Source organism: Gossypium hirsutum, chromosome D08, assembly GCF_007990345.1.
Source record: "Gossypium hirsutum isolate 1008001.06 chromosome D08, Gossypium_hirsutum_v2.1, whole genome shotgun sequence".
Lineage (NCBI taxonomy): Eukaryota > Viridiplantae > Streptophyta > Magnoliopsida > Malvales > Malvaceae > Gossypium > Gossypium hirsutum.
Genome location: NC_053444.1, coordinates 5945084 through 5957637, shown reverse-complemented (window position 1 = coordinate 5957637; position 12554 = coordinate 5945084). Strand labels below are relative to the sequence as shown.

The 12554-nt window shown below is 36.1% G+C and overlaps 2 protein-coding genes across 3 annotated transcripts; one reads left to right on the top strand and one right to left on the bottom strand.

Moving 5' to 3' along the window:
• The first annotated feature begins 4319 nt into the window (after nt 1–4319).
• LOC107916566 (photosystem I reaction center subunit IV, chloroplastic) lies at nt 4320–6026 on the top strand. Its single transcript, XM_016845846.2, has 3 exons — nt 4320–4857; nt 5643–5708; nt 5795–6026. Exons 1-3 carry the CDS (start codon nt 4585–4587, stop codon nt 5897–5899), a joined length of 444 nt encoding a protein of 147 aa, XP_016701335.1. The 5' UTR covers nt 4320–4584; the 3' UTR covers nt 5900–6026.
• A 36-nt stretch (nt 6027–6062) lies between these two features.
• On the bottom strand, nt 6063–12154 carry LOC107916556 (ribokinase). 2 transcript variants are annotated; one of them, XR_001689503.2, is made up of 14 exons: nt 11901–12154; nt 11512–11563; nt 11296–11385; nt 10630–10707; nt 10447–10521; nt 9948–10000; nt 9424–9574; nt 8893–9003; nt 8400–8526; nt 8188–8285; nt 7421–7559; nt 6785–6837; nt 6527–6688; nt 6063–6363 (listed from the first exon to the last, which is right to left on the bottom strand). XR_001689503.2 is itself a non-coding variant. In XM_016845836.2 (14 exons), the coding sequence occupies exons 1-13, from the start codon at nt 11984–11986 to the stop codon at nt 6608–6610; spliced, it is 1194 nt and encodes a 397-aa protein (XP_016701325.1). In that variant the 5' UTR covers nt 11987–12154; the 3' UTR covers nt 6063–6363; nt 6589–6607. The 2 variants fall into 2 exon arrangements, 1 of the variants encoding a protein (XP_016701325.1); XM_016845836.2 differs by having other exon boundaries at nt 6589–6688.
• Nucleotides 12155–12554: the final 400 nt, after the last annotated feature.

Here is a 12554-nt window from a genome sequence, read left to right as displayed (position 1 = left end):
GTCCCAAATCCGACAACCAGATGCCGAACCTAATTAAATTAAAAACCCTAACCTAACCTAATTTAATTAAAAACCCTAACCCTAACCTAATTTAATTAAAAACCTAACCTAATTTGATAATCTTACTAATTTGTACCACACTATTTCCGGCTTAATAATTTTACATAAATTGATAATTTGACTAACCATTAACAAAAGTTTTTGGGCATAATAATTTTACACAGTTTTACATAATGTTGGATTTCGTAAAATATTTTGACTTGTACTAACAATTAATACAATTATCAATTAATAATTGAATAAAATGTAATTGCATCACTTATTACATTCAACTATTGCGATTAGGGCATGATCGACTTGTATGGCCTGGGTTCCTACACCATCCGCACAACTTCTGTTGACTGGATGTTTCTGGGATATCCATATTGTTCCGTATTCTAGTGGAGCAAGGTCGACCCTTCGGCTTGCGACGTAATTCTCTATCTGGTAACAGCTTAAAAGGAGCAAGAGATACGAGCGGCCACTTACGTTTATCTGGGACCGGTGGGAAAACGTGTCTCCATACGTGGTACATGTTTTCTAATTTGTAAACTTCGTCCATATAACTCAGTGGATCCAAACGGAGTTTCTGACAGGCTGCAATAACATGAGCGCATGGATAACGAAGTGCGTCGAACTTCCCACAGTCACAAGTCCTGTTTCGCAAGTGTACACGATATTGCCCGCCAACAACACCTTGGTGTGGTTTGTCAAACTCCGTCACGCGAAACCATAAATTGTCTCGATCGTGACACACTGCGTGCATGGTGTTTACCCTCGCGTTCGCTTTGTTAATTTCTTGAACTACCTTACTGCACCATACATGCCCACCCTGCATCTGGCTTGCATAAGTTGCTGCTCGCTTTGGAAATAGCGCCGCCAAACGGAAATATGTCTCTCGCACAACCGCTGTTATCGGTAGATGGCGCGTTTCTTTAAGAACAGAAATTATGCATTCTGTCAGGTTCGACGTCATATGGCCATATCGTAGGCCTCCGTCGTATGCTTGTGCCCACTGTTCGAAACGTATGTTGCAAAGGTAGTCCGCCCCTTCTTCATTTTGGGATCGTAAGATTGCCAACATCTCATGAAAACGATCTTTATTCATTTCATACCCTACCAATATAAGAACATAGCGAATATTTTATACCACTTCTACCAATAAAACTAATTCAAAATGACAAACGAAATAATACAGTTATATAGTAAATACCCATGTTGGTCACTTGTCGTCGTTCGATCTTAGATGGATATTGCCTGTAGTAGTTCGAAGCAACGTGTCTCAGGCAATATCTATGGTGTGTACGCTGCCACAGGCTGCCCTCTCGATCAAATGCAGCTAGTATACCGGTGCCCCGATCTGAAATAACGCAGATATCAGGTTGGGGGCACACATGCCTCCTTAACCTAGAGAGAAAGAAATCTAAGTCATCAGACGACTCCCCCGGTGTTATTGCAAATGCAATTGGAAGAATTCTCCCACCACCGTCCTGTGCCACTGCAAGCAATAGCCGATGAGTGTACCTACCGAACATGAAGGTACCGTCAAATTGTTACCAACGGCTTGCAGTATGGAAATGCATCTTGGCATTGCTTAAAGGTCCAAAATAGGCGTTTGAACACTTGGCATCCACGTAGCAACCGGCCGTTGTAGTACGCATGTTCCGTTTCAAGGTCTGTGATGGCACCTGAGACGTATCTCTCTAGCACCTGACACCATTGCCATATTTCATTATATGAGGTGTCCCACCCACTATGCATCTTCTTCAATGCTTTTTGCTTAGCTATCCAAGCCTTACGGTAAGAGGGCGTGTACCCTATTTGGCTACGGATATTGGCAATTATCACCGGCACTGAAGTCCTAGGATCTGCTTTTATCGTGGGTAGTATCAAGCTAGCCAACATAGCTGAATCTATTTTCGGATGATCTTCTAAAACACCTACAGAGGGAGGGAGTACACTAAATAATGCAACATTGGAAAATAAAAATATTATTCAGACACATTCAATACTGTACCTGCAGCACATGTATGTGTACCTTTGTACTTTTTGATCTCCCACAACCCTGTCCTCTTCCTTAACGAGGCGACGATTTTCTATGAACATGTGCCGTCTTGCACCGCACACTTCGCCTCAAACTTATCAGATTTTGATTTAACGACGTGGTAATTAACGCCGTTTTTGATGCTATACTGTTTCAAAGCACCAATAAAACTATCCTTATTGGTAAACTGATTACCAACTTCAATTTCATCGAGATCTACCCCCGGACTTGTACGATCGCGCAACCGGTGTGGTAGATTTGGAAACTCTAACGCATCATCTGCTGACAGATCGACATTATGCATGTGGCCTGGAGGTGAGTATACTCTGAATCGTGGATTTTCTTCATCATCTGCACTCCTATCACCATCTTCACCTTCTGTTAAAATAGGCTCCGGTTCAAAAAATAATCCCACCTCTGCACCATCCGGCCCGGGCTCTCGAGGTGGATCCAATCGGACTCATCTTCTAACCCACAATCATCTGCAGCGTACGACGTCCCCTCACCGGTTGATGTCGTAGGTAGTACGTCATCCCTTCTTCTGGGCATTTGATAACGTCCCCAATTGGATGTAGATTGCCATCCACTAGAACTTGATGCAGTTCCCCATCTCGTATTTCCAGCGTCAAACGTCGAGCCACCGACGTACATGTCCCATCCACCGACAGAGTGTCTTGGTAGGGATGTGCATTCGACACCGCTACCGAACATGGGTTGTTCCGTATTTTGTAACCCGCTAACCGAGTGTCGGCCAGGGGTCGTGTATACATCTCGAACACTGGACGGAAGTACATCAGTTGGTGACGTAAATTGTACATATAACTCAATATAAGTTGCTTCGCTAGCAAGATGAGTCTGCACTATTGCCTCCAAGCTACGAGGACCTTTTATGTTGAACGACTCATATATTACCGGATCAACAGATGAACAAAATCGATACGTGATTGATAGAACTTTCATTGGCGTCGTTCCGAAGATTTTACGCCTAATTATTTTACGAAGTTCTATCAAATCTATGTTTTGGCTAAATGACAGTCGCACCGTATTCTCCGACAAAAAAATAACACCATTCTCGGTGTGGCAAACCTCACCATCGTAGTAAATAACAGCACTAATACGTTCACTCATTTTGAAACTCTAACTTTCTTAGCCTCTCTAAAATGTTTCTGCTATGACTTATGCATTCTAAGAACATTTTCTACCTAATTTATAGCCTCAGCCCAAACTTGCAACTGTAGCAAAATCGCGTTCACGAGGGCACGATTTGACACTATTTGCTCAGAAACGTCAAAAAATAATTATTTCCTACATGACCAACTGTAGCGAAATCGCGTCCACGAGGGCGCGATTTCACAATTTCTTCTCATATAGCATACTGGTATCAGCGATTTTATACTATTTGCTCAAAAACGTCAAAAAAAATTATTTCTGACATGACCAACTATGCCGAAATGGCGTCCACGAGGGCACGATTTCACAATTTCTTCTCTGATAGCATCCTGGTAGAAGCGATTTTATACTATTTGACCAGAAACGTCAACTCGAAATATTTTTTTTCGGGATCCCTAAACCCTAAAAAGTCTACACCCTAAACCCTAAAACCCAAAAAACCCAACATAAAATCAGCGTCAAAATCGCGTCCTCGGAAACGCACTATGAGACAGGTCAGCGCGTCCACGTCAGCCCGACCTGCTGACGTGGGAGGAAATCGCGCCCTGCTGACCTGTCACGTACCCTGACATCGCGCTTATGTGGCCGAGATTTCGGAGAAAATGGCTCATTCCGGTAAAAAATTAAAAAACCGGCCTATTTCAGAAATTTTTTTAAAAAAAGGCTTTTTTTAGTGTTTAGCCCTGTTTATACTATAATCTAAATTGAATATTTGTAAACACCAGAATAATAATAATTTGGCATTCTCCAAATAATAATATTTTAAATTTAAGTCTATAATTTTTTATTACAATTTAAGTGTATATATTTCATATCCCATAATACTGATGAATTTGAGTTTATATATTACGTGTATTTCATATATTATAATATTAATTACTTAATAAATTAAAATTTAATTTTTATTAGAATTTAAGAATATTAATGAATTTAAATACATATTTTTTACTTTACAATATTTTTAAAATAAATATTTTATCTTCTCAAAAACACATTTTAATAATAATAATAAATTTTTCATAATATTTTTCAATTTTAATACTAAAATAAACAGAGATACAAAGGAGTTCCGAAAAGATGGGGTTTTAAAATTATAATCACATTATCCAAACAAAAGAGATGTGGTGCATAGGTGTCAGCTTCCTAGTGGATGTAAAACGTAAAAAGGAGTCCACTTTCTCAATATCAGATAAAATTCATTGATAAATTTTTTTTTAAAAATATTCCAAATAATTCAAGGCCTCTCAATCATTCCTTTTCTTTTTCTTTTTCATTTGCTTAAAACGATCGAGCCACAGTTTTAAGCTTAGCGGAGAGAGAGAGAGAGAGAGATGGGTAGCTGCAGCGGCATGGCATCGGCTGCCTCGGGGTTCTTGTTAATGCCCAATCTCACCGGCACTGCTGCTTCTAAGACTAATAACATCAGCATGCTCTTTTCCCCTTCCAGAAACAACTACTACAATAGCTCAAGGCTCGTCGTAAGGGCGGCTGAGGAGGAGGCTTCGCCACCAGCACCAACACCAGCAACCACCACTGCGCCACCAGAAGGTGGTGAAGCTCCTAAGCCTAAGCCACCACCGATTGGACCAAAAAGAGGAACCAAGGTTAGCTGCAATTATTATACTTTATGTTAGCTGGATTTTATAGTAAATACTAGGTTTTTTTATCCTTCGCACGGCTTAGTTATATTTTTTAATCACAAAAATATTAAATTTTTTTATAATTTTTTTTTAAAATTTTACATTTTCCCAAATAATATTTAAAAAATTATATATTTTATGCTATTAAAAATATATTTTAATACTGTAAAAATAATATGTATATTATACACATTTGTATTTCAAATTGGAATAAAGTTAACATTTATTTTATAAAATTATTTGAAAAAAAAAATCATTTACAAAATAATAAACACTTACAAATATTAACTCTTTTAATCAATAAATGATATATTTACAATTTAGCATAATTTTTAATAATACAAAACTTAATTATTTTATTTAATAATAGAAAGATTAATTTAATGCATTTACCTATTGATGTAATTAATATAAAACAATATTATTAATTTTACAAAATTTATTTTAATTTTTTATATTACTAATATTTTAATAATTCGATTTAGGGTTAGCAATATGATTGCAGGTAAAATTTATTAAGGATAAGATATATTTATATGGAATTGGTGTTAGGTGGACAAGGACGCTACATAATATATATTTACATGGAAAATTTTTCAGTTTCTTAAATTATTTTTAAATTTTAAATTAATAAAATTAAAATTATATTTTAATCTTTCTAAAAATAGTGAAATTGTATTTTTATTATTATACAAATTACAATTTAATTTTGATCCCTATAAAAGAATTTTCTAACTTTATCCCTGTAGGTGAGGATCCTTAGAAGGGAGTCCTACTGGTACAATGGCTATGGATCCGTTGTTACAGTTGACCAGGTTTATTTTTATTTTTAAATTTTCTTTAGACATTTCTTTACAAGTGATGGCTGACTGAGTTAAAACATTCACTTTACGAGTTGCAGGACCCCAAGACTCGGTACCCGGTGGTGGTTCGATTCAACAAAGTCAACTATGCCAATGTATCTACCAACAACTATGCACTGGATGAGATTGAAGAAGTTAAATGAGATTAGTCCATCAAGTCTTTGTAATTTTATGTTGTATTTTGTATCGTATTACAACCTCACAATTCATATACTAATGTAATGTATATCTGCCTTTCAAATCTATATAAATTTAATCCTTTCCTTCTCATTCCAAGCATTGTGGTAAATTTGAAATGCTTATAGATATTTGTGAATATATTTTTATATTGCAAATGAAATGTAATTCCAACAAATGGGGGTAGGAGGATTGATGGTTGCTGTCTAAGACCGTAACATCCCCCACTCCAATGACACCTCACTATCATCACTAATAACCCAAACCCAATTTCAATAAGCTTTCACATCAAATTACAAGCAATTATCTGATTCGGTCATTTAAGCCTCACAATTTTGTTCGCATAAAGTGTCTCCCACTTTGTGAGTCTTCAATCAAACTCTAGTACACTGTCAATGTGAGATTCATAACTCCTCTCTGGGACCATGACCTGTAATATTAAGTGTAACATAAGTGAATTAAGACCAGAAGTCTAATGTAGGCAAAGAAGGTTGTGTTTCTATATATATATATATAACCCTTTGCTCTATATAAAAGGATGTCTTAGCTTGTACTAGGGACCATGTTATGATGTTGATGAAAGTAAAGCTTACAGAAGTTTGTCATGGCAATATCAATGCTCTTGGTTGTAGGGCAAAGTTTCAATTTACTTAACCTCTAACATAGTTGACATGTCACAAGAAGGTCACCAAGCGTGGATCTGTTCTGTGTGGAAGACCCGTTCGGGCTCCCAAAGCCCTACAGCCAGATGCAGCCTGCATTGAAGCCTCGAAAATAGGTAAGGAAAATAAAAACATCTCCTGGCAATTAGAAATTTTAGCAGCTAATTAACAAAGAGTAAATCCGCTTACCACTTGAGCAGCAAATGGTAACATCTTCTCCGGTGGCATGCCCGCACAGAGAGCTAAAAACAAAAAATGGGTTGTCATCAACCTCGTAAATGGCTTAATCCATAAATAGAAAATGAAAGGACCAATGCGGAAATAATGGAAGAAATGATGCTCTTTCAAAGTGAATGACCCATCTGGCCAGGTTACGAATTGCAAAATGTTGCAGACTACATTAGTCTAAGAAAATGTAAGGTGAATGAAATGATGTTGTATGATTCCCCATAAAATGATACTAGTTCAGCTGTGAGGACACGAAGTTTCCAGTAAGGCTATAAGTTGTGCATAGATTAATAGAAGAAACCTCACTAACTGATGAAACTGTTGATGAAGGGTTCATCTTATATACGCACACAATCACCTTCACCTTAATCGAGTGCTATACAGAAGAATCTGAGATTTCTGCCAGGTTTATTGCTAATTAATAGTTATGCACTTTTGGAACAAAGGATGGTTGAGATCAAGACAAATATGAGAACCTTTAAAGCAAAAAAAACCTTAGCTACCTATTTCTAGCAACTTTCAAATTAAACATAAATATGTTTAATCTCTCGGAAAACAAAAGTTGGAGACTAATGAGGTCTGAAGGGATAAATGTACCATAAACTACTGCTCCAATAAATGCATCTCCGGCACCGGTTGTGTCAACAAGTTCTGATGGTGGAATCTTTTCAGCTGCTCCAATAAATAGCCGACCAAATACTGTTCCTATCCCATTTGCACTCAATTTGGTAACCACCTACAAGGGGAGCCATCTAGCAAATAAAAATCTGGAAGATGAAACAGAAGTTCATAATTGCCACTTATAAGAGAATAGAATTTCAGAAGCCAGAAGTAGCTCCGGAGAACTCTTGCAAACTAGATTTAGGAAGAGATAACTTTGAACTCGGATTCAAGCAACATTAGATCACGGCAGAGATTAAATGGGTTCCATTGAAAACTTAAAATCCTAAAGTATCAGAAAGATGAACTACCTGTAGCAGCAATCCTATAAGATGAGCTGTATATAAACATATGCAATATAATAGAGAAAATATTACTCGAATAGTTGTGAGTGCTGGAAACAGGTATATGTCTGGCATGAATATATTCAATTTTTCTAAGCTTTTCTTGTATTTAAAGAGCCTTTGGTGTGGCATATCCCCATAAAGTGTGTCAGACACAAGTCTGGACACAAGTATTTCAAGAGAAATGAAGAGTAAGAGTAATGTAGTGTAAAATAGCAACATGAATCAGAGGCATGCTCCTGAATTGAGAGCACAAATCTAGAAAAAGATTTAAGACAGAGAAGTTCATATCGTGCAACTGTATTCCTGATGAGATATAATATGTAAGCCAATTATAAAGTCCTTTGCTTTGTATATTACCGATGAGATACATGTTGGTATGGTCTTGCTTTCATCTTTTCTCTGGTTCAGTGATTCCAATAAACCGTGAATATTAATTTCTTCAGCATCGGAACCACCTGCAAACATAGTAGAGAATACCTGTAAAAAATGCAAATTCAAATGAATCAAGCAAGTATCGATTTTTTTTATGGTTCCAACAAGATTACAGTTCCATTTCATATGATATTTACCATTTACACTTCTTTCGAGCATTATGCATCCATCTTCACCCAGTGTCACAATCACAAATTTTAAGTTTGGCAATCTCAGAAGCATAGAAAGAAGTGCACTAGGAAGAGATGGAGCCTTTGTCCATGCCTTTTTCATCAGAAGTTCATAATACGTGCCAAAAGAAAATCAACTGAGTTAACAAATATCAGTGGCAATGCACATGTATATCATCTTTGTAACTAAAGATTAAAGAACCAGGCCACAATTAAATATCCAAATTACCAATTGAGTGAGAAACTAAAATAGATTTAACTAATAATGACAAAATAAGTTCCTAAAGATAAGGATGAAGACATCACTTATAAAAGATTATGGAAAAAGGATTCTATGGAGATTGGATAAGAGTTGTAGGGCATTTCATTAAATTTTGACACATGTTTGCAAAACCAAGTTATCTGTGGGGAACTTCAATGTAAAAGAACCATATAGTGATCCATCAAAAGATCAACTTACCTGCGGAAATCTTGCTGAGCATATAGCATAACTAGCAAAATTCAGAAGATCATCTAAACCTTCCCTTTCCCTTTCTGCATCGACTAATATTGGAATATTTTTGCAAGCTGCCTGTACTGGAAACATACAAAAGAGTGCTATTGACTTGCTATCAGTTGATATTAATGATGAAGAATGTGGAGGAACGACTTAATATTCTAGCAATCACGGAAAAACTGCCAGCATCGAATATGCAATAAGTTGAAGGTAAAGCTAATCAAAGAAGCTAAAATAAGGAAAATCCAATGGTTACCAAATAAGAAGAATAATCTTTAAGTATCCGACAAGGATTTGTTCATTTTTTTCCAAGTTTTTCCATGTATTCAGAGGGTACTTGATAGTTTCATATCCTCATATCTCATGTCCCAATAAATGTCAAAAACATATACTCCAAGCAAAATGAAGGAGGAGCAAGACATCTCCTAGCCATATGATAACTCTTAATTTCATCTGCTTTGATACTATAAGTAGAACAAGAAAAAGAAAATGTACCTCTTTGGCAATAATTAAAGCAGTTTCGTACAGTCTTCCATCAAAATAGACCATATTTGCTCCATCCAAAGCAGATAATAATTGGGACTGTGAGAGTTCATCTGGTATCAAGGGTGGATAACCAGGGGTGTGAATACAGGTGCGAGTTTTCCTGAAAGTTTAGTGTCAACTGATTGGATACATATGCTTTCTATTTTCATTTTTTAACATAAGCAACACTTCTTTTTTTTCTTTGGGTTCTTGGCACAAGTGCTAAGAGTTGCGGCTTATATCTACACCCAAAGAAAATGTAAATAAATACTATTTTAAATAAAGGATGGAAAGAGCTGGTCAAAGGTGACCTTAAGCCGCCATCTAAGCCACTCTGAAGAAGATAATTTTCCATGCTTTAAACCTGCTATAGGCAGATCTCGAATGCCTATATACAGAATCAGAGAGAAAAGAAGGATTTTTCAAGGAAATACACTTCTTACTGAAAGGATAACTGATTATATAATGCATGGAATAAGGCAACAGGTGCTCACGTTTCGTTGTCAACAATTATATAAGTAAATGGCGAATTCCCCTCCTCAGAAACCTGAAATCCACACAATTAGTTCAGAGAGAGGGAGTCCAGGTTGTAATGAGACATTTAATGGAAGTAAAATGTCTTATATGAAAAAAAAAGGCTGCCCAGTGCACAAAGCTCATCTAGCCATCTATGATGTGATGTATGATAAAATACAGTCCTTCCCATGTCTGTCTCTACTATATGACAGTCCAAGTTCCTAGGTTCTTTTCTTGGCTTCTAACTTCTAGAGTCTGGACAAGTCATGATCGACAAACGCAAATGATCTAACTATATTGCATAAATCCGGGTGGAGCATTATTTCTAGAATCGAATATCCAAACATTCAAAAATACCAATAGAATAAAGCTTCGAGGCAAATAACCTTCTTATATCAATCAAGATAAAAGCAATGATAATAGTAGGCTATGGATCTTTCCCATAAGTAAGAGCCATAAAATATCTCAAAGCCTTACAATAAAGAATGAAGTGTCGACTCCATCAGATTCAAGCTCCTCCAATATACTCTTGCCTTGGGCATCATTGGCAACCTAATGATTTATATGATGCAATAAAAGTGTTATCTCATTCAACAGTCAAATTTCACGGTGGAATTGAAGTAGATAGAGAAAATAAAGAAGAACAAAGATATGTAAGACCTTAGAAATTAGTCGTGGATTTAATCCTAAACGAGCAACACAAGTTAAGGCATTTCCAGCATTCCCACCTCCCTGAACCTGTGGAAAAAAATGCTAAACTAATCAATTAAACCTACTAGTTATATAGCTCAAGCTCTTACAATTTTCCTTAAGTATCCTTCTCTTACAACAGGTGTGCCCAATGCATGTCTAAACTTGGATATGAAAACATGACCCTCCAAGGATTCTCCAAGTACAAGCTAAAAACTTAAAAAAATAAAATGAAAATACTCATGTTGGAGACATATCCATACTTGAGACTTACAAACTACTGGGAGGTTCTACAAAGAAATGGAAGACGGAAGAGCAAATTAAAAAATTGATAAACAAAAATATTCGTATTGGACACATGTACATACCCAACACTCATGAGCCCAAGTAACATAACCTACTACGAGGTTCTACAACGAAACTGAACAGAGAAGGGCAAATTGAAACATTGATCAAATAAGAACTACATTGCTCACTTAAAATACACTAAAAGAAGGTCCGAATAAGATAATCGTGTCGAACCAAAATACCCATGTCAGACACATACTCTATACCCCAAAGCTTTACAAAGAAAGTCAATCATCAGTAGATTAAGTAAATAAAAGTAGGAAGCAAGGGTTTTTAGAAAAGAAGAACCTTTAAGCTAGTGCTTCGGATTTTGTCATCAGGTTTAGGATAAGAAGAGACGGAGGCCAAGAAATCCACTCCGACAGACCCACACCCTAGCTGTCGATCATGTTAACAAAATTGAAGACATTCATCAATTTTATGATAATGCTTTAACAAAAACAAAGAGGGGGTATGAATATACGATAGAGACAATAATGCAATTTAAAAATAAAAAAAGCGTACGACGATGCGATGTTCAGGAAGTGGTGGAAGCGATTCGGTTGACATTTGGGCCCTGAAATTTGAAAAAAAAAATCTCTAGAAATGAAGCATTGACCATTGAGCAAACCACAGTACCACACACAAAATTAGTTTTAACAACTATAATTTTTCATGCAAGTAACAAAAAATTTAACATATATATTTATTAGTTCTTAATTTTTGAAATGTAAAATTCATAGATGAATTGGTATCAAACTCATTCATCATCTCTCTCCATTGCAATCTTGCATCAAAAGAATGGGATTGTTATGGTTATAGTGCTTGAATCCATGTCGATACAATAAAGATTTCTTTGTGGGGTCTATTTGAATTTGGATTTCCTCAAAATTAATAAAGGACAGGAACGAGACCTGGTAAAGAAAGGAGGAGAGGAGCGAGAGACGAGTTTAAGCTGTGAAATGACGTTGGGGAAAGGCGAAAGTAAGGATGACACCATTGTTTTTTCTTCTTCCTCGTAATAAAGCTTTCTTTAGGGATAGATAGTGGAGTATCGTTGGTAAGAGCTACGGGCGTTGAAACATGGATAAAGAGGTGCAACTTTGGAGCCAACCAATTCTTTTCCTTCATGTCTGAGAGGCTGATATTCGGATTTTTTATAATAAAAAAATTAAATATTTCGGGTATTGCTGTTTTGTGGAAATTCGAGTCAATTTAACAATACTTCTCAAAAAATACTTTAAAATTAAAAAGCTCCTTTGAACAAAAACCTGCATTTTTTGCTCTTGGCCAAAGAAATGCTTTTGCAAAACATTTTTTGTCTCGAACAATTTTGAAAAGTTTAAAAATATCTTATTTAACAATACTTTAATCTCAAAAGTACTTTTAGTCCCCAAAAATACTTCTAAGAGTCAATGCTAAACTAGCCCTTCCTCAGGTTAATTTGTGGATCTGAATTTGAGTATAAATAATTATGTAATGAGCAATATTTTTTTTAACTTAATTAAAAATTTACAACACAAATAACAAATATAGGATTCTATTGTATATGATAGATTTGACTCCCA